The following is a 22,601-nucleotide window of genomic DNA, read 5'->3' on the forward strand; positions in this document are numbered from 1 at the left end:
CTACAAACATGAAGTAGACATATGGGGAATGTAAAGTCATCATAATTTTTGGGGGTATTACTATATATTACAGAATTAGAGAAACTGAAACTTTTAAATTTGCTAATTTTTCTAAATTTTTGGTAAATATGGTATTTTTTTATGCAATTTTTTTTACCCAATTTTAGCAGTGTCATGAAGTACAATATGTGACGAAAAAACAGTCTCAGAACGGCCTGGGTAAGTCAAAGCGTTTTACAGTTATGAGCACTTAAAGTGACACTGGTCAGATTTGCAAAAAATGGCCAAGTCCTTAAAGGGGTTGTCCCACTTCATAAAATAGGTTTTATCTAATCTATTTACCCCCACACAACATATCTTCCTATCCATGTTATTATCCAAAAGCTACCTTTCATTCAAAAAATCATGTAAAGCGATTCCTTTGTTGTTTTCTGTATCCCATGGATACGGCCTCTTTCGTCCGGCCGCATCGCTGTGCCGCGCCTGCGCACAACGGCTGAACAAGTACTCGGGCCGCCTCTCCATTCCTACAAGTACGCGCACGCCCGCGCATGCGCAAATACAGCAGGCGGGTGCCGGAATCAAATAGCCGGCACCCGACCTCTATGACAGGGAGCGGGACCTTAGGGGTTAACTGCCGCTGATCGCAGCCCCCTATCATAGAGGTCGGGTGCCGGCTATTTCACTCCGGCACCCACCTCCTGCATTTGTATTAACATTGGTGGCGCAGTGCGCCCCCCCCCCCCCCAGTATAATATACATTCAGTGCGGCCACCCCCCCCCCCCCCCAGTATAATATACATTCAGTGCGGCCACCCCCCCCCCCCCCCCCAGTATAATATACATTCAGTGCGGCCACCCCCCCCAGTATAATATACATTCAGTGCGGCCACCCCCCCCCCAGTATAATATACATTCAGTGCGGACCCCCCCAGTATAATATACATTGGTGGCGCAGTGGGAAGTGCCAATGAGGGTTAAAAAAATAAATAAAAAATTAACTCACCTCCTCCAATTGTTCGCGCAGCTGCCGGTCTCCTGTTCTATCTTTAGGACCTGTGAAAGGACCTTTGGTGACGTCACTGAGCTAATCACATGGTCCATTACCATGGTGATGGATCATATGATGTACCATGTGATGACCACAGTGATGTCACCAAAGGTCCTTTCACAGGTCCTAAAGATAGAACAGGAGACCGGCAGCTGCGCGAACAATTGGAGGAGGTGAGTTAATTTTTTATTTATTTTTTTAACCCTCATTGGCACTTCCCACTGCGCCACCAATGTATATTATACTGGGGGGGTCCGCACTGAATGTATATTATACTGGGGGGGGGGTGGCCGCACTGAATGTATATTATACTGGGGGGGGTGGCCGCACTGAATGTATATTATACTGGGGGGGGGGGTGGCCGCACTGAATGTATATTATACTGGGGGGGGGGTGGCCGCACTGAATGTATATTATACTGGGGGGGGGGTGGCCGCACTGAATGTATATTATACTGGGGGGGGGGGCGGCCGCACTGAATGTATATTATACTGGGGGGGGGGGCGCACTAAATGTATATTATACTGGGGGGGGGGGGGCCGCACTCAATGTTTATTATACTGGGGGGGGGGGCGGGACCTCACATACGGCTCCATGTGGATGACCTCATACACATGAACGAGCACGCAGGGTGAGTCATGAGGAGGCGTGGCCTTCACTCAACTGCCTGAGAACCAGGAAGTTATCAGGACATCTACTGCTGATAAGATTAAAAAAGCAAAGTGGGACAACCCCTTTAAGGTGAAATAGGGCTGAGTCCTTAAGGGGTTAAATTCGTCTTTTGAAGGTGGCCTGATTGACCACCCTACCTGCCCCTGAACTTTGACCTCCATAGCACTCCGCTCCCTTAACAGTGTCATCCACAGCGCCCTGCCCCTTTAAAGCTGACTGACAGCAGTGAAGAAAAATGGCTGGGTTGTTATGTAAACCTGGTGTAAAACTGTGCGTATGTGGAGACTAATGTCCTGCGAGCTTCTATTGGCTAATGCATTTTTTGGGAATATCTCACTCAGGGAAGTCCTTTTGAACAGCTCACTCTCAGACAGAAGCACTTTGCTGTCTGAGCGTGAGCTGCAGGGAGAACGTCATGCTCCCTCCCACCACTGCAGCTGACAGAAATAGATTTTTACCTTAATTTTTTAAATCCCTGACAGCTGCGGAGTGGGAGGAGCATGGCCTAACCGGATCGGGGGCGTGGCTTAGCAGGACCTGGGGATAGGTTATTTTTGTCTTTTTTTCCCCTGAACTATGACCTCCACAGCACTCCGCTCTCTTAACAGTGTTATCCACAGTGCCCTGCCTCTTTAACCACTTCAGCCCCGCTAGGTGAAACCCCCTTCATGACCAGAGCACTTTTTACACTTCGGCACTACACTCCTTTCACCGTTTATCGCTCGGTCATGCAACTTACCACCCAAATGAATTTTACCTCCTTTTCTTCTCACTAATGGAGCTTTCATTTGGTGGTATTTTATTGCTGCTGACATTTTAACTTTTTTTGTTATTAATCAAAATGTAACGATTTTTTTGCAAAAAAATGACATTTTTCACTTTCAGCTGTAAAATTTTGCAAAAAAAACGACATCCATATATACATTTTTCGCCAAATTTATTGTTCTACATGTCTTTGATAAAAAAAAAAATGTTTGGGAAAAAAAAATGGTTTGGGTAAAAGTTATAGCGTTTACAAACTATGGTACAAAAATGTGAATTTCCGCTTTTTGAAACAGCTCTGATTTTCTGAGCACCTGTCATGATTCCTGAGGTTCTACAATGCCCAAACAGTAGAAAAACCCCACAAATGACCCCATTTCGGAAAGTAGACACCCTAAGGTATTCGCTGATGGGCATAGGGAGTTCATAGAACTTTTTATTTTTTGTCACAAGTTAGCGGAAAATGATGATGATTTTTATTTTTTATTTTTTCTTACAAAGTCTCATATTCCACTAACTTGCGACAAAAAATAAAAAATTCTAGGAACTCACCATGCCCCTCACAGAATACCTTGGGGTGTCTTCTTTCCAAAATGGGGTCACTTGTGGCGTAGTTATACTGCCCTGGCAATTTAGGGGCCCTAATGTGTGAGAAGAACTTTGCAATCAAAATGTGTAAAAAATGACCGGTGAAATCCGAAAGGTGCACTTTGGAATATGTGCCCCTTTGCCCACCTTGGCATCAAAAAAGTGTCACACATCTGGTATCGCCGTACTCAGGAGAAGTTGGGGAATGTGTTTTGGGGTGTCATTTTACATATACCCATGCTGGGTGAGAGAAATATCTTGGCAAAAGACAACTTTTCCCATTTTTTTATACAAAGTTGGCATTTGACCAAGATATTTTTCTCACCCAGCATGGGTATATGTAAAATGACACCCCAAAACACATTCCCCAACTTCTCCTGAGTACGGCGATACCAGATGTGTCACACTTTTTTGCAGCCAAGGTGGTCAAAGGGGCACATATTCCAAAGTGCACCTTTCGGGTTTCGCAGGCCATTTTTTACACATTTTGATTGCAAGGTACTTCTCACACATTTGGGCCCCTAAATTGCCAGGGCAGTATAACTACGCCACAAGTGACCCCATTTTGGAAAGAAGACACCCCAAGGTATTCCGTGAGGGGCATGGCGAGTTCCTAGAATTTTTTTTTTTTTTGTCACAAGTTAGCGGAAAATGATGATTTTTTTTTCTTCTCTTTTTTCTTACAAAGTCTCATATTCCACTAACTTGCGACAAAAAATAAAAAATTCTAGGAACTCGCCATGCCCCTCACGGAATACCTTGGGGTGTCTTCTTTCCAAAATGGGGTCACTTGTGGCGTAGTTATACTGCCCTGGCAATTTAGGGGCCCATATGTGTGAGAAGTACTTTGCAATCAAAATGTGAAAAAAATGGCCTGCGAAATCCGAAAGGTGCACTTTGGAATATGTGCCCCTTTGCCCACCTTGGCATCAAAAAAGTGGCACACATCTGGTATCGCCGTACTCAGGAGAAGTTGGGGAATGTGTTTTGGGGTGTCATTTTACATATACCCATGCTGGGTGAGAGAAATATCTTGGCAAAAGACAACTTTTCCCATTTTTTTACACAAAGTTGGCATTTGACCAAGATATTTATCTCACCCAGCATGGGTATATGTAAAATGACACCCCAAAACACATTCCCCAACTTCTCCTGAGTACGGCGATACCAGATGTGTCACACTTTTTTGCAGCCTAGATGCGCAAAGGTGCCCACATTCCTTTTAGGAGGGCATTTTTAGACATTTGGATCCCAGACTTCTTCTCACGCTTTAGGGCCCCTAAAAAACCAGGGCAGTATAAATACCCCACATGTGACCCCACTTTGGAAAGAAGACACCCCAAGGTATCCAATGAGGGGCCTGTCAAGTTCATAGAATTTTTTTCTTTTTCGCATAAGTTAGCGGAAATTGATTTTTTTTTGTTTTTTCTCACAAAGTCTCACTTTCCGCTAACTTAGGACAAAAATGTAAATCTTTAATGGACTCAATATGCCCCTCAGCAAATACCTTGGGGTGTCTTCTTTCCAAAATGGGGTCAGTTGTGGGGTGTTTGTACTGCCCTGGCATTTGAGGGTCTCCGCAATCATTACATGTATGGCCAGCATTAGGAGTTTCTGCTATTCTCCTTATATTGAGCATACAGGTAATGAGATTTTTTTTTCCGTTCAGCCTCTGGGCTGAAAGAAAAAAATGAACGGCACAGATTTCTTCATTCGCATCGATCAATGTGAATGAAAAAATCTCTGCCCAAAAAAAAAAATGGAGGGGAAAGGCGTCTGCCAGGACATAGGAGCTCCGCCCTACATCCATACCCACTTAGCTCGTATGCCCTGGCAAACCAGATTTCTCCATTCGCATCAATCGATGTGGATGAATAAATCATTGCCGGGATTTTTATTTTTATTTTTAATATATATACAAAGTGTTTGCCAAAGCATAGGAACACCGCCTCCTCCTCAGCTCGTATGCCTCGGCAAACGTATCTGTCACTGCAGAGGAGAAAATCCCGTCTTGCAGCGCCGCATTCACCGACTTGCGTGTAATCTGACAGCAGCACAATGCTTCTGTCAGAATGCACATCGGTGCTGCAGCTAGTAGATCGGTTGGTCCACCTGGAAGGTAAAAAGACCAAAAAAATAAAAATAAGAAAAAACCAGGCCACAACGCAATAATTTGATTAACTTTGGAACAGAACATGTAACTTTAACTTTTTGAACTAAACATTAACGTGTTTGCTTACTGGTGTTTTTTTGTTTTTTTGTTTTTTTACCTTTATAGAACAAACCTCTCCTTCCCCATGGGTCAATGTGCAAAGCGCAAATCGCCCAAAGATGTGGCGAAGTGCGTTATGCACTTTGTCCCATGTGAAAGGAGACGTTTGCAGCAGCTGTGAGTGAATGGGCCCTAATAGCCCTGTGTGCCTATCCTGGTGAGATGATCCCTATGCTAATAGTGTACCTGTGAGTGGTACTTCCGGAAACACTCTCCAAAGCATAGGGCAGGGTGGTCAGGACAGTCAGGACAGAAATAGCGGGTGTCACGCCTTATTCCACTCCTGCTACAGACACAACATTTTTTTCGGGGTGGCGGTCGGTTTGAGGTACCAGGAACGACACTGGGGAAATGTCGCTCGTGTAGACGGCTAACTACACTGGTGGATGGGGCCACGGAACCTCCTGGGTACAGGAGGTTCGCGATGATCTCTTCCTGAAATTTGAGGAAGGATCCAGTTCTCCCAGCCTTACTGTAGAGAACAAAACTATTGTACAGAGCCAATTGAATTAAATATACAGACACCTTCTTATACCAGCGTCTGGTGCGTCGGGAAACTAAATACGGAGCCAACATCTGGTCATTGAAGTCCACCCCTCCCATGTGGAGGTTATAGTCGTGGACTGAGAGGGGCTTTTCAATGACACGTGTTGCTCGCTCAATTTGGATTGTTGTGTCTGGAGGAGAGCATGTAAACGTCACGCTTGTCTCTCCATTTCACCGCGAGCAGTTCTTCGTTACACAGTGCGGCCCTCTGCCCCCTTGCAAGACGGGTGGTAACGAGCCGTTGGGGGAAGCCCGCGCGACTAGTTTGCGCGGTACCACAGGCGCCAATCCGTTCTAGAAACAAATGCCTAAAGAGGGCCACACTTGTGTAAAAATTGTCCACATAAAGATGGTACCCCTTGCCGAATAAGGGTGACACCAAGTCCCAAACTGTCTTCCCACTGCTCCCCAGGTAGTCAGGGCAACCGACCGGCTCCAGGGTCTGATCTTTTCCCTCATAGATCCGAAATTCGTGGGTATAGCCTGTGGCCCTTTCACAGAGCTTATACAATTTGACCCCATACTGGGCGCGCTTGCTTGGGATGTATTGTTTGAAGCCAAGGCGCCCGGTAAAATGTATTAGGGACTCGTCTATGCAGATGTTTTGCTCTGGGGTATAAATATCTGCAAATTTCAGGTTGAAATGGTCTATGAGGGGCCGAATTTTGTGGAGCCGGTCAAAAGCAGGGTGGCCTCTGGGACGGGAGGTGCTGTTATCACTAAAGTGCAGGAAACGCAGGATGGTCTCAAATCGTGTCCTGGACATAGCAGCAGAGAACATGGGCATGTGATGAATTGGGTTCGTGGACCAATATGACCGCAATTCATGCTTTTTTGTCAGGCCCATGTTGAGGAGGAGGCCCAGAAAAGTTTTAATTTCAGAAACTTGGACTGGTTTCCACCGGAAAGACTGGGCATAAGAGCTTCCCGGGTTAGCGGTTATAAATTTTGTGGCATATCTGTTTGTTTCGGCCACAACTAAGTCTAAAAGCTCCGCAGTCAAGAACAGCTCAAAAAATCCCAGGGCCGAACCGATCTGAGCTGTCTCAACCCGAACTCCAGACTGGGCAGTGAAAGGGAAAACTACAGGTGCGGCTGAAGTTGGGGACTGCCAATCAGGGTTTGCCAGCACCTCTGGGATTCTAGGGGCTCTACGGGCACGTCTTTGCGGTGGCTGCGACGGGGTCACTACTGCACGTGCCACCGTACCAGCTTCAACTGCCCTTCTGGTGCTCGCTACTTCACCAGGTTGTACGGCAGTGCTGGTACTAGGTCCAGGAAGGGCTGGGCTGCTGGTGTATGCCTCACCACGTAATCCGACAGCACCAGCCCCACTCTGCTGCTCTTGAAGCGGATCCTGCGCAACCTGCGGTCTAGCGACACGGGGCCGGGTACGCCTGCTGCTATCAGGGACCTCAACCTCCTCGTCCGAACTTTGGGTCAGAGAGCCACTGCTTTCTACAGGTTTGTATTCTGACCCGCTGGATTCATCAGATGAGGGTTCCCACTCCTCATCCGACTGGGTCAGAAGCCTGTAGGCCTCTTCAGAAGAATACCCCCTGTTAGACATGTGGGCAACTAAATTTAGGGGTATTCCCTGAGACTACCCAAGAAAAAAAAAGCAAGCCTGTCTTACAAAGGGGAGGCTAGCGAAGTACCGGAGGCCGCTGCGGTTGATAAAAAATATCAAAACTGATTTTTTTATCGCCGCAGTGCGTGTAAAGTGAATGTGCAGTGGGGCGGGCGTGGGCGAACGCACGTGTGGGCGACCGATCAGGCCTGATCGGGCAAACACTGCGTTTTGGGTGGAGGGTGAACTAAAGTGACACTAGTACTATTATAGATCTGACCGTGATCAGTTTTGATCACTTTCAGATACTATAAAAGTACAAATGCTAATTAGCGATACGCTAATCAGCGAATAACGGACTGTGGTGCGGTGGGCTGGGCGCTAACTGATCGCTAACTACCTAACCAAGGGACCTAAACTATACCTAAAACCTAACGGTCAATACCAGTGAAAAAAAAAAAGTGACAGTTTGCACTGATCACTTTTTTCCTTTTCACTAGTGATTGACAGGGGCAAGAAGGGGTGATCAAAGGGTTAATTGGGTGCTGGGAGGTGATCTGGGGGCTAAGTGTACTGTAGTGGGTACTCACAGTGATGATGTGCTCCTCAGGTTTAGCAAAATGGTACACTTCATTGCGTTACCCGCACTACCTAATGCTAAGACTCTTGATCAGGTATTCGTCAGTGAAATCGTGAAGCTTCACGGGGTCCCCTCCGATGTTGTTTCGGATCGGGGTACCCAGTTTATTTCTAAATTTTGGAAAGCTTTTTGTTCCCGTTTGGGGGTACACTTGTCCTTTTCCTCAGCTTTCCATCCTCAGTCGAATGGACAGACTGAGCGAACCAACCAAAACCTTGAGACATATCTAAGATGTTTTGTGTCTGAAAACCAAGAGTTGTGGTCATCATATTTACCGTTAGCTGAGTTTGCCATAAATAATCGTCGTCAGGAATCCACTGGCAAGTCACCATTTCTTGGTGCATATGGTTTTCATCCCCAATTCTGTACTTTCAAAGAGGGGGGGGTCTTCTGGGGTTCCCGAAGAGGAACGTTTTTCATCATCTCTTTCATCGGTATGGCAGAAGGTGCAAGCTAACTTGAAAAATATGGGAGGTAAATACAAATGCATGGCTGATAAGAGACGGTCGCCAGGTCCGGACCTAGGAGTGAATGACTATGTGTGGTTTTCTACTAGGAATATTAAATTGAAGGTTTCCTCTTGGAAACTGGGTCCTAGGTTTATTGGCCCTTACAAAATTGTAGCCATCATCAACCCCGTGGCTTTTCGCCTGGAGTTACCTCAGACTTTTAAAATTCATAATGTTTTTCATAAGTCGTTACTCAAAAAATATGTTCCACCTCTAGAACCATCACCGCTGCCACCCCCTCCTGTTGTCGTGGATGGTAATCTAGAATTTCAGATATCCAAAATTGTTAATTCTCGTCGGGTCCGCCGCTCTCTTCAATATCTGGTGCATTGGAGAGGTTACGGTCCCGAGGAAAGAATGTGGGTTCCTGCGTCTGAGGTAAACGCCGACAGGTTAGTTTGGGTTTTTCATGCCTCTCATCCTGAGAGGCCTGGTCCTGAGTGTCCGGAGGCCCCTCGTAGAGAGGGGGGTACTGTCACGAGGATATCGAGAACCACGCCTGACTCCGTTATACCCGGGGTCAGGAAGTCGCAGCGGTTGGCTGCACGCTCTATTTAAGATAGGGCTGTTTTCCTTATGGTAGCTTTCTGGGTTTGCTTTGCAAACCCTTTTGGCTCACTCAGGGATCCGTAGCTCCTTCTCCTCAGCTGTTCCTTGTCCAGCACTCCCAAACCTCCTTATATTCCTCTCTCACACTTCTCTGGTTGCCAGAGATAGAGCTTCCTGCCTGGACATCTATCCTGACCCACTGGAGCTGTGTTGCTGCGTTCTCTGACTGTTGATTCAGAACGCTACCCTCCGGATCCCTGTTGGACCTTTGTGGACTGCTGTGGTCGTCCACCTGGGTGTTTGTGTTTGTCTGTGTTTGTCTGTCCTCTCCCTGGTGTTTCCCTCTTAGTGCAGTGGTGAGGACTAGCGATCCCACCGGGCCGTTCACTATCTAGGGCTCATTTCAGGGAAAGCCAGGGTTTAGGCACGTGATCGCCGCACGGGTGAGGAACCCGTCTAGGGACGTCAGGGCAGTCAGGTGCCAGCCGCAAGGTGAGTTAGGGGTCACCACCGTTCCCTCTCCCTTAGGCAGGGCTTTCCCTGTTTTCCTCCCTGTGCGTGACACTGGTCATTACAGCAGCTTGGTGAAAATTGATCAACTGTTGGAGCAATTGTTAGAAAATGGAAGAGGCTAAAGATGACTGTCAGTCTCCCTCGGACTGGGGCTTCATGCAAGATCTCAGCTCGTGGGGTATCACTGATGATAAGAAAGGTGAGAAATCAGCCCAGAACTATAATGGAGGAGCTGGTCAATGACATGAAGAGAGCTGGGACCACAGTTTCAAAGGTCACTGTTGGTAGAACACTACGCCATCATGGTTTCAAATCATGCATTGAACGGAAGGTTCCCCTGCTCAAGTTATCACATGTCCAGGCCCGTCTGAAGTTTGCCAATGACCATCTGGATGATCCAGAGGAGGCATGGGAGAAAGTCATGTGGTTAAATGAGACCAAAGTATAACTTTTTGGTCTAAACTTCACTCGTCGTGTTTGGAGGAAAAAGAAGGATAAGTTGCATTCCAAGAACACCATCCCTAATATAAAGCATGGGGGTGGTAACATCATGCTTTGGGGGTGCTTTTCTGTGTAGGGCACAGGACGACTGCACTGTATTAAGTAGAGGATGAATGGGGCCATTTATTGTGAGATTTTGAGCAACAACCTCGTTCCCTCAGTCAGAGCATTGAAGATGGGTCTTCCAACATGACAACGACCTGAAGCACACAGCCAGGATAACCAAGGAGTGGCTCCGTAAGAAGCATATCAAGGTTCTGGAGTGGCCAAGCCAGTCTCCAGACCTAAATCCAATAGAACATCTTTGGAGGGAGCTGAAACTCTGTGTTACTCAGCGACAGCCCCGAAACCTGACAGATCTAGATGAGATCTCTGTGGAGGAGTGGGCCAAAATTCCTGTTGCAGTGTGTGCAAACCTGGTCAAGAACTACAGGAAACGTTTGACCTCTCTAATTGCAAACAAAGGCTTCAGCACCTAGAGGCTCGGTCTACTCACACTGTATGCCCGCCCATCTCTTCTTGAATGCCTGCCTCCATCACAGCCATCGGACGAATTCACTCGCCTGCACCGTTCACTTCTGTCTTCGGCACAGGCGCAGTGAGTGAAGGCCGCTCTCCTGATGCCGGCTTCCTCACTGTGACATAGTCGGCGCAGGCGCAGTGAGGAATCCGGCACAAGGAGCGTATCATTTACTCACTGCGCCTGCGCCGATGGCAGAAGTGAACGGCGCAGGCGCGAGAATTCGTCCGATGGCTGTGATGGAGGCAGGCATTCAAGACGAGATGGGCGGGCATACAGTGTGAGCAGACCAAGCCTCTAGGTGCTGAAAAGACGCCCAATAGCACCTAGAGGCTCATTTGCATAGGAATAAAAGTTAGTTTTTTAATGAAACGGCTCCACACAAAGGTCTAAGAATTGCATGGATATGGAGATCAGACACTAGCAGATCGCTAGTGTCTGAAAGCAAATTTGGTCAAACTGAAGTGGTAGAAACCCTTTAAATTGAGAGGATAAACTCAGGATAAGCTATCAATAACTGACCAATGGGTGTCCGACAACCTGCTAATCTGCTGATCAGCTTTTCTGCAGTAGCTCCAGCGCTGGAAGTTGGTGTCAGAACTATAGCTCTGTCCATTGTTGTAGGGGCTAGAACTGGTTACTGCAGTGCTGCTCCCATAAAACTGCAGTAACCAGGTCTGGCCACTATATACAATGGATGGAGATGTAGTTCTGGCGCAAACTTCCAGCACCCGAGCTACAGAGTTGGATGGTGGGGGTGTGCAATGTCAGATTCTCACCTATCAGATATTTATGACCTATCCTGAGAATAGGTCAACAGTATAAAGGGCATTGAAACCCTTTAACTGAAAGTCTACCTTAAAAGTGTCTATACACCTTCAAAAGCTGTCAACTTGTTCAGTTGACCACCATCTCTCCTGACTTTCCCATACGCTAACACACTCACTTCTGATGAGAATGCATTATTTGTTTTCAGTGGAAAGAGAGGAGAAAGCTGTTGCCACCAGCTTATCTCCCAGGAGAACAAAAAGATCAGGCTTTGGAATTCCACCTGCTTGATCCTTATCTACCCCCAAATCATCTGTTGGGGTAGAGCTTCCATATATACATCGCATTATACACACTGTATAGTTTGTTGGCCAGTTCTGCTAAAAACAATAGGTTCAGCCAGCAATAAGCTAATGTGTACTGGGGCCTTTTGACTTTTGGGGCTGTTGGGTTTTATGTCTGCTACATGCATTTTCAGACGTTGTCCATTGTACACCATTGTAAAGGGAAAAAAACATTTTAATTTTCTTTCTACAGTAACCCACTGTATAGGAAAGCACTGCAGGCTACACTTTCCTGCACATACCAGCTTGGTGAGCTCCACAGTGATACTGTTTTGGCATCCATCAGGTGGCATCCATAAGTGGCGTAATGGATATTTTCTATTTTATTACAGTGCGTAGACACGGAGAGAAACCCCATGGAAGTACTTCATAGTGCTTCCATGGGGTTCCATGCCTCCGTTCCGCACCTGACCTTCTGGATTGCGGACCCATTCAAGTGAATAGGTCTGCATCCGTTATGCAGGGTGCACGTGGCCGGGGTCTACATATTGCGGACCCGCTGTTTGTGGCATGCTATATAGGCACGGCCAGGCATGAGCCCTTACAGTGGGCCCCCAGAATGATTTTTACTGAGAGGCCTAGGCTCCCCAGTCTGACACCGCTCAGGACTGTAGCTATAACTAAGTGACCTAAGAGGAAACAATGTTTCTACACCGACATGCAGTAATGAGATGACTCATTAAATTATTTTTAAAGAGACCTAGATAAAAATAAAAAATAAATTGTAACTACATAACTGAAATTTCCCTTATTTCCTTAGTTACTGACCTGTCGATGAACCAGAGGTCATTGATAAACCACAGTCTCTGAACCTTATATGTTTTGTCATACTTATTCCATACAATACTTGGGATACAGTTTATCTTCATGGCCATCCAAAACACTTAGGAGCTGATTGCTGCAGCTACAGGAAGCAGCAGCAGTTATATTTATAATTCAATTTGCATAAAAATGCAGATATCATGTTAGCTTGGGGTTTGAGATGTGGAATTCCTGGATCAACTCCTCCGCGCTTTCCAGCTGAGATAAAATAAATGTAATTATATTTTAAGGCATATGCCAAGATCTCATTTAAAGATTAGGTAGAACACACACAGGCAAGTGTTTCAAAGCCCTAAAGTATGCAAATTGTCTTCTGTAAGATGTTACCCGGCTCACATTTATACCCTATTATATCTTCAAATTTCAACCTTTGGTTGATTGCATTAAGAATCTCTTGTGTAATACATGAGGTAACTGTTGTGTAAAAAATATTGTTCACTTTATTTTACATTGTGGTTGTTTTTATTTTATTTTTGTTATTTTTTTTAGAAATCAGAAGAAAGTGTCTAGAAATCAGAAGAAAGTGTCATCTGCTATAAAATTCTCCTAATCTGGAGTTCTTAACCCTTTTTTTTTCGTTGCGTTCCAGGAGCTATAACTCTTTTTATTTTTCCGTCTATATAGCTTTATGGGGTCACTTTTTGGGAGTTTCTACCGTAGGGGTGCATCAGGGGATCTTCAAATATGACATGGCAACTTAAAATTATCCCAGTGAAATCTGCCTTCCAAAAACGATATGTTGCTCCTTCTCTTCTGCACCCTGCCGTTTGCCCATACAGCCGTTTATGATTACAAATGGGGTGTTTCTGTAAACTACAGAATCAGGCTAGTAGAAATTGAGTTTTGTTTGGCTGTTAACCCTTGCTGTGTCACAGGAAAAAATGGATTGAAATGGAAGATCTGCCAGTAAAGTGAAATTCTGAAATTTCATCTACATTTTCCTTTAATTCTTGTGGAACACCTAAATGGTTAAAAAAATTGGAAAAATCTGTTTTAAGTACCTTGAGGGGTGTAGTTTCTAAAATGTGGCCATGTATGGGTGGTTTCTATTATGTAAGTCCAAAAGTGACTTCATAACTGAACTGGTCCTAAAAGGGTTAATGACACGTAATGCAACAAAAGCCATTGAAATAGTTGTCAGGGTGACCATGCATGTGGATTAGTGCTGATTTCTGATGATGCTCCTGTACTTGCAGTTTAAACCAATGGTAAGTACAGAAAATATCCATCAAGTAGCCAACACTACATACAACCCTTTCCATGTGATCACCCTTTAGCAGAGCAGAGAAAATTGACTTCGGCTAAAACTCACACATGCGTCAAAGAAATCTGGCAGCCTGTTGCCGCATAGAACAGCGTGCCAGAGTTCTCTGTATCCAGCATAGCTGGATAGTGCCGCGTGTGTGCGGGATCCTATTATCTATAATCTACGTGTAAAGGCAATGCCCCCGTTGCTCCTGTGGGACCAACACAGATGCCTTCAGCTGCCAAGCACACATGTAACAGGTCAGCCAATTTAATAGGTACAAATCTGCTGACAGATGCCCTTTAAGGCCTGTTTAAAAGGCTGAGCATTGGCTTTGGTTGGTTACTTTATACCTAGTGGTGTGAGATATTCTGTTTTTCTTTCCATTTGGAAGAAAAACTGATTTGCACGCCTTTCCCAGGGGAATGATACATTTTGGCTGGCTTATTCTTTTTCTGTCTCTCTCTGATTTGTATAGAATTCATCTGGACCTGCATTGAATTTTTGAAAAATTGGAAACTTGGACACAAACCATATTTAAAGAAATTAACTTATCTCTAATGCATATGTTTTACTTGTGTAAGGTTTATTTAAGGATTTACATTATGTATGCTTAAAAGTATGACCACTTTTTTTTAGCAGTTTTCTTCTTTCTTCTTTCCTGAATAGGAGGAATCCTATGAGCAACTCCAAGGATCTCGTCAACCATGGACTCTTCCAAGTGACACAGACAGTGAAGGTGTGGAGACAGAAAAGGAAAAACGTAAGCCTTCCTATTTGTGTATACCTAAATGAAAACCCACCTGTCATATTCAAATTGGAAATCTCAAGTTGGAAATTTCACACCCATACATTAGGCAGTGCCTTCCATAATCAAGGGCATGCTTTAAAGAACAATTTAACACATATAACATCATAATCAGACCATGGCATGTGATATACTATTCTAGATCAGCAAGTTTAACTGATTATATTGGGACTTTTTTGAACAGATGTTGGAGTATCGGGAATTACTGAACATTGGATTTAGAACTAATGAAAATTTACTATAGGTAGGTGTATGGAAATTTACTATAGGTAGCTGTGAGACTAATGGAACTTCCACAGGCAATAGGCAGTGGATGGAATGGGTGGAGAGGGTATATTATTGCTACTTCTTTCCCAGTGGTGTAAAACAAAGATATTTTCTCTGCGACCACACCCAGTATATATCATTGGTATACCACTGGCAAGTCACTGTTCACACCCTTCCTTAGGGGTGTAGAAACATTTGACAGCAAGAACAGTCCAGTCTGCAGAAATGCTCTTGAGGTAAAAATTCCAGAACCCGAACAGAAACCTGCCAGACCCCATTGGAAGTCTATGGGATTCATCTGGATTCATAATAAGATCCAGGACAATTGTTATGACCCCATTATCAGTGTGAACACAACCTTGCACCATCCTTTTCATAAAACACTACTACTACTAGTATTATTTTGTTTTAATGTTTATTAACTGAAGTGGTGGTTGTAACTTGGTCGAAAGTCTTTGGTAAGCTGATTACACACATTGTAAATGAGATTTCCAATTGGATTTTTGAATATTATATTATGTTTAGTTAAATAGAAATTATTAGAAATATTTCATTATCAAAAATGTCCCAAAAAGTATTTTATTTACTAGGATCAAAAGAAGAGATCAGAGCCCTGTCAAACTAATCTAATCAGTTTTTATGAGGAGGTACATTCTAGACTATTGTGGTGAGTTGATGTAAGGCTACTTTCACACTAGAGTTTTTACTGGATCCGGCAGGGTTCAGCAAAAACGCTTCCATTACTGATAATACAACCCTCTGCATCCGTTATGAATGGATCCGGTTGTATTATCTTTAACATTGCCAAGACGGATCCGGAGGACAGATCCATTTACTATTGTGTCAGATGGTGCTAGAGAAAACGGATCCTTCCCCATTGACTTGCATTGGGGGTCATGTTGGATCCATCTTGCTCTGCATCCCAGGACGGGAAGCAAACTACAGCATGTTGCGGTTTCCTCTCCAGTATGGGAACGCAAATAAACGGAACTGTGACGAAAATAACCTCGCCAGTGGGTTTTGTAGGGACCAGTTTGCCACAGGATTATGGCCCATATACTAAAACTTTGTTTTCTCTCAGTAAAAAGTCTTGTTCGTGTCTTTTTACTATGTGGTTCGGCAAATGGGATTTACTGAACAAACTACTGAACAAGACGCTTTCAATGAAAGCATGCACGACTGGATCCGTTTGTGCAATTTGTACATTCTTTGAAGAAGAAGAAGGCAGACCAGCCGCACAGCCTAAATCTGCAAAACTGTTTTGGGCAAGAAAGCCATGCTTGCTGTCAATCAAATGTGACTTCCATGGAATTTCGGCAACCCCTATTCGGATCTGGGTAATTTCTGGATATGTTGTTCGCCCATATCAGAGATATCCAGGGATGTGTAATATATGGGGATATGTGGGGTTTTGGGGTGTTTTCTGTGTTCTCAGAAAAATGTGTGTTTTCTGCCTGTGAGTAATTAAGTTAACCCATTGTGTTTGTTAATTGTATCACAAGCAGAGTCGATTGTGTTTGTTAATTGTATCACAGGCAGAGCCCATTGTGTTTGTTAATTGTATCACAAGCAGAGGGGGGGGGGTTGTGTATAATTACTGGGAGTGCTTTCATATTGCATGTGATTGGCTAATGTAAAAACTGTCTCAATCTTCCACAAGGTCCCCAGGGGAGTGTCCCTTGCTGGAAGACTTGCATAAAAGGCTGACATGTAGCCCCATTAAAGAGTTCCTGTTTTGCCCTCAACATAGAGCCTTGTCTCATTTGTGTGGGTAAAAGGCTGCATCTACACTGGGGAATGCTATACGCGGTATACTCCCCTGGCTATAATCCCTGAGCTCTTTTAGGAGCTTGTTCCTGCATCGCTCTCTGAAGGAAGAGAAGTTCACCCGCTGGAACCTGGAAGCCTTGTAGGAGGTCCAAACCCCAACCAAGCCAAACCCCAACCAAGCTGCGGCGGTTTGTGGGGTCTAATTTGTTTTACGGTGTCAAGTGGAGTGCTTGGAGCCCTCGGGAAGCACTAGGAGTATTTATCCATGGAGGTACCCAGTCGGGGTGCCAGGAGATCCGATACAGGAACGGAATGCATTTTGGAGCATTCCTTTCTGTTCAGTTCAAAACTGAAGCGTTTTTTTTCCGGTATTGAGCCCCTATGATGGATCTCAATACCGGAAAACGCTAGTGTGAAAATAGCCTAAGTTGTATATCTTGTCGCACAAAAGTTTACTACATAAAATGAGAATGGTTATTAATGGTACACAGTCACTAGTGGGGTACCATAGGGGTCAGTACTGGGCCCTATTCTCTTCAATATAAGTATTAATGATCTTGTAGAAGGCTTGCACAGTAAAATATCAATTTTTGTAGATGACACTTAGGCCTCTTTCACACTTGCGTTGTCCGGATCCGGCGTGTACTCCACTTGCCGGAATTACACGCCGGATCCGGAAAAACGCAAGTGTACTGAAAGCATTTGAAGACGGATCCGTCTTCAAAATGCTTTCAGTGTTACTATGGCACCCAGGACGCTATTAAAGTCCTGGTTGCCATAGTAGTAGTGGGGAGCGGGGGAGCAGCATACTTACAGTCCGCGCGGCTCCCGGGGCGCTCCAGAGTGACGTCAGAGCGCCCCATGCGCATGGATCATGTGATCCATGCGATCACGTCATCCATGCGCCTGGGGCGCCCTGACGTCACTCTGGAGCGCCCCGGGAGCCGCACGGATGGTAAGTATGCTGCTCCCGGCTCCCCACTACAGTTTACCATGGCTGCCAGGACTTTAGCGTCCCGGCAGCCATGGTAACCATTGAGAAAAAGCTAAACGTCGCATCCGGCAATGCGCCGAAACGACGTTTAGCTTAAGGCCGGATCCGGATCAATGCCTTTCAATGGGCATTCATTCCGGATCCGGCCTTGCGGCAAGTGTTCCGGATTTTTGGCCGGAGCAAAAAGCGCAGCATGCTGCGCTATTTGCTGCGGCCAAAAAACGTTCCGTTCCGGAACGGAAGACATCCTGATGCATCCTGAAGGACGGACTGTCCATTCAGAATGCATTAGGAAAATCCTGATCAGTATTCTTCCGGCATAGAGCCCCGACGACGGAACTCTATGCCGGAAGACTATAACGCAGGTGTGAAAGAGCCCTAAGGGTACTTTCACACTTGTGTTTTTCTTTTCCGGCACTGAGTTCCGTCCTAGGGGCTCTATACCGGAAAAGAACTGATCAGTTTTATCCCCATGCATTCTGAATGGAGAGTAATCCGTTCAGTTTGCATCAGGATGTCTTCAGTTCAGTCGTTTTGACTGATCAGGCAAAAGAGAAAACCGCAGCATGCTACGGTTTTCTCTCCGGCAAAAAAAACCTGAAGACATGCCTGAACGCCGGATCCGGCATTTTTTCCCATAGGAGTGTATTCAGAATGCCGGAACGCATGTGCAGATCGGTAAAAATGTGATAAAAGATACAAGACGGATCCGTCTGTCCGCATGACAAGCGGAGAGAGACGGATCCGTCCTTGCAATGCATTTGTGAGACGGATATGCATCCGGATCCGTCTCACAAATGCTTTTAGTCAGCGGCAGATCGGCGGATCCGGCGGCCAGTTCCGACGAAAGTAGCCTAAACTGTGTAAAGCAATTAACACGGAAGAGGACAGTATACTGCTACAGATGGATCTGGATAGATTGGAGGGAAATAACGGGAAGGAATAATACAAGTCACCAGTACATACTAAAGTGTGTTGATATACCAGAAGAAAAATGCAGGATGGATCAGGGTGCTGTTGCTCAGAAGTGGTTTATATGTTCAAAGCAAATGCATTCAAATTGAATGTATTTGATTTTAACAGTTTAATGTATTTGCTTTTAACAAATAAAACACTGTTTTAACTCCTGAGGAGTGGCGTCCCGATCCATCCTGCCATTTTCTTCTGGTATATCACTGCATGTTAGGATCTCATCAGGATCACCAGCGGAAAAGGAACAGCATTCCACCCGGGACCGTGCCAAGACGATCTTCCCAATGGCTGCTTTACTACATGCCCATATTATTTTATATCTGGTAAGCAGGTATTCGTCTTGCTCCAGGGTTCCTTCACAAACGGTTTTAGGGTCCACTCACACGGCCGTAGAATGGGTCCGGATCCATCCCGCAACGTTGCGGAATGAATCCGGACCAATTCATTCTCGATGGGGCTTCAAGAGATGCGGACAGCACACAGTGTGCTGTCCGCATCCGCATTTCCAGAGCCCGGCCCCAATCTTCCGGTTCGTGGCTTCCGAAAAGCAGTTTGCGGATCCGCAATACACTACGGACATGTGAATGCACCCTTACACTATGGAACGCCTCGTGGTTTTCTTATCATACTAAATGGTAAAACACTGGGCAAAACTGACATGAAAAGAGACTTAGGAATTCTAGTTGACAGTAAACTTTATTGTAGTGACCAGTAGTGATGAGCGAAGTTATGATAAATTCGATTCGGCTGCTTAACGGAATTTCACAAGGAAATTCAATTTGTGATGAATTACTTTGTCACAAAGTGCATTCCTTTGTATGTAATGGCCGCAATGACAAGGAATGGCGTTCGCGCCGTCTCTCGTCTTTGAACCCCTCAGATTCCACGTTCATCGCTGATCTCGGCATCGGATGCTACAATTGAAGCCTTTCAAGGGTTAATCAGGTTAAAAAAATACATACTCACCTTATCCAATTGCTTGCGGAGAGGCCTCCTTAGCCATCTTGATTGAAGACACAGCGCAAAATGACTGATTTCACCGTGCCCGGCCAGCATGAGATGCGGTACCTACAATCAAGATGTACAATAAAGACATAGTAGAGCTTCAGCGATTTTGAAGGCAGACAACTAAACTAATATATAGCGAATGGGTGGGCTACAGCACCCAGAAAGAATATCAAAATTATGGCTATGTAGTTTAGAAAAAGAGGGGAGATATAATAACTAAGTATAAAATAATTTTGGGGCATCTTGGCAGTTGCCTTCACCAGAATCAAATATCTACTCCAGCTAGGAGCTGGCATAGATTGCAGGTGAAACTTGCCTCAGTAAACTAAGTTAAATCATCTTAAATCTATTAGGCCATGTAGGCCCCACACCTTCCCATCCATGTCTCTCCCTTTCTTACAAAAGTGCACAGTATAAAAGTGCGCAAAAAAAATGCAAACTGTTGCTCAAGCAATTTGCAACTTTTGTAGGCCAGTTACACAGAGCTTTTAATAAATTCTTCCCCATATATATGCAGAGGCATTCTCCCATAGAAGCATTGCTTCAAGAGGAGCCTAACTATACAGCCTGGAACTATACAGTCTCCTACAGCCGTATAGGTGAGAAGGGAGAGTCTTGTCATTTTACAGTCCTATAAAGAATCATAAGCCAGTGGTGAATCTTTCAAATAGATCATCTTTTGTGCTGCGGTATTAGATGGGAACATGATTAAATACTGTTGCAGGTGGCATGTAAATTCGAGGAATTACTACACATCAAATATCATTTTTCGGTAATAGGTTCCAGCTGGAATTAGAATGTCTGTATTGTGGCCAGAGCAATAGTTCAAAGATGTCCAGCCAGCGCCCGTCCAGTCAGCTTTTGTCATCCAACAGCTTGCTGATAAGTATGTCACCTGGCATACATTAGAGCCTTGTATATGGAGTTACCATACAACACTGTTTTTGTGATCCCGTATTCTGGGTGCCAGGCCTTCACAATTTACGAGCTCAGAAAAAATAAACATTAGGCAACACCTGTTTTCTGACTCAGTGTGCCATAGATTTGTGTGGAAATAATGCAGACTTCATAATGTCGCCGTTCAATAATAACGGTGAAATCGAAACCTGCACCTGGAAAAATGTCATCATCCTATAAAGTGTATATGTGAAATAAGTGCAGTAATAGGATTGCTTATATAAAGCTAACACGATCCACCTTGCAAGGTTTAAATTCAGCATCTTATATCATTTATCAAAATATTTGGTTGAAATGTTACAGGAATTGCAATGCTCAGTCATGGGGATGTCCCAGAGACATGCTTGGCAATGGAAGAATCTTTAATATATTCCTCTTTTCTTGACAGTTAAAGAACATGATTACAGGGGGGTTTTAATTGACCTTCATAAAAAATGTAAGCAGTTGTTCTACAATTTTAAAGGGAATGTGTTATCAGAAAATGACCTATTGTTTAAATCATATTTTTATGCTTAACATATTGTAAAGAAGTTTGTGTAGTTACTAGACATTAAGCCTGTTACAATAACGGGCGCTAGAACAGTAGTGCATAAGCATTAGTAGGAACAGTCTATATTGAATAGCAAGGGAATTTGACTACATTGTATTTCTTGTTTTATTTTATTTTTGCCAAAAATATTTTGGCTGAGACTGTTGACTGCGACTAATTGCTGAGACGGCTGGCACTGACTGCTGGTGCCGAGACTGCTGGCACTGTGGCTGCCTGGTGGCTGTGGCTGGTGGCACTGATTGCGAAGACGACTGACACTGACTGGTGGCTGAGACTGCGGGCACTGTGACTGGTGGCTGAAACGACTGGCACTGACTGGTGGCTGAGACTGTGGGCACTGTGACTGATGGCTGAGGTGGAGGGCACTGATGGCTGAGACGACTTGCACTGACTAGCGGCTGAGACTGTTGGCACTGTGACTAATGGCTGAGGCGGAGGGCACTGACCGGTGGCTGAGACGGCTGGCACTGACTGGTGGCTGAGACGACTGGAACTCACTGGTGTCTGGGACTTCAGGCACTGTGACTGGTGGCTGAAACGGCTGGCACTGACTGGTGGTGCTGAGACTGCTGGCACTGTTACTGGTGGCTGGTGGCGCTGACTGATGGCTGAGACAGCTGGCACTGATGGCTAAGATGACTGATACTGACTAGTGACTGAAACTGTGGGCACTGTGACTGGTGGCTGAGACGACTGGCACTGACTGATGGCTGATACGACTGGCACTGACTGGTAGCTGAGACGGCTGGCACTGACTGGTGGCAATCACTGATGGCTGAGATGGCTGGCACTGACTGGTGGTGCTGAGACCACTGGCAGCAACTGGTGGCTAATACTGCTGGCAGCAGCAGCTGCTGTGTTTGTCTGACAGGACTGTAATGGCGGCGCTTCTGTTTCATGTAATGTCGGCAGTCACACTGACACAGCACACCATAATAACGGCACGCTGCTGTGCAGTGCGGTCCAGGCAGCGTGTGGGTTGGCTTTGATAGGGTAGTGTTGTTTCTGTGGCTAGTCCAGGTGGCCTAAAGTGCACCATGTTTTTATTGGATGGTGGCTCACTGATGTGAGCGGTCCAGGCGGCGTGTGGTGCGCTGTGTTTTTATTGGCCGGCGCGCCGCGCATGTGCACTTCAATAATCGTCACACACGCATGGACACAGCGCAGGCACACAGAGCTTTTATTAGGTAGGATTTTTTATATTTCATGTATATATATATATATATATATATATATATACAGTGCTGCCCATAATTATTCATACTCCTGGCAAATTTTGACTTAAAGTTACTTTTATTCAACCAGCAAGTAATTTTTTGACGGGAAATGACATAGATGTCTCCCAAAAGATAATAAGACGATGTACAAGACCATGGCATTATTGTGGGGGGAAAAAAAACAT

General features: G+C 45.1%; 1 protein-coding gene and 1 long non-coding RNA gene across 2 annotated transcripts in view; one reads left to right on the top strand and one right to left on the bottom strand.

The window, feature by feature from the left end:
- C5H8orf34 (chromosome 5 C8orf34 homolog) overlaps positions 1–22,601 on the top strand; it is a 304,643-nt gene that overhangs the window by 266,527 nt on the left and 15,515 nt on the right. Inside the window, exon 14 of the mRNA XM_044294965.1 lies at positions 14,543–14,636. Within this exon, the coding sequence (XP_044150900.1) occupies positions 14,543–14,636 (94 nt within the window). The remainder of the gene's footprint in view (positions 1–14,542; positions 14,637–22,601) is intronic.
- Positions 14,513–19,741, bottom strand: LOC122939038. Its single transcript, XR_006390080.1, has 2 exons — positions 19,651–19,741; positions 14,513–14,587 (listed from the first exon to the last, which is right to left on the bottom strand). It is a non-coding gene; the product is annotated as an uncharacterized LOC122939038 (long non-coding RNA).

The sequence above is a fragment of the Bufo gargarizans genome, chromosome 5 (assembly GCF_014858855.1).
Source record: "Bufo gargarizans isolate SCDJY-AF-19 chromosome 5, ASM1485885v1, whole genome shotgun sequence".
In the NCBI taxonomy this organism is placed as follows: Eukaryota; Metazoa; Chordata; class Amphibia; order Anura; family Bufonidae; genus Bufo; species Bufo gargarizans.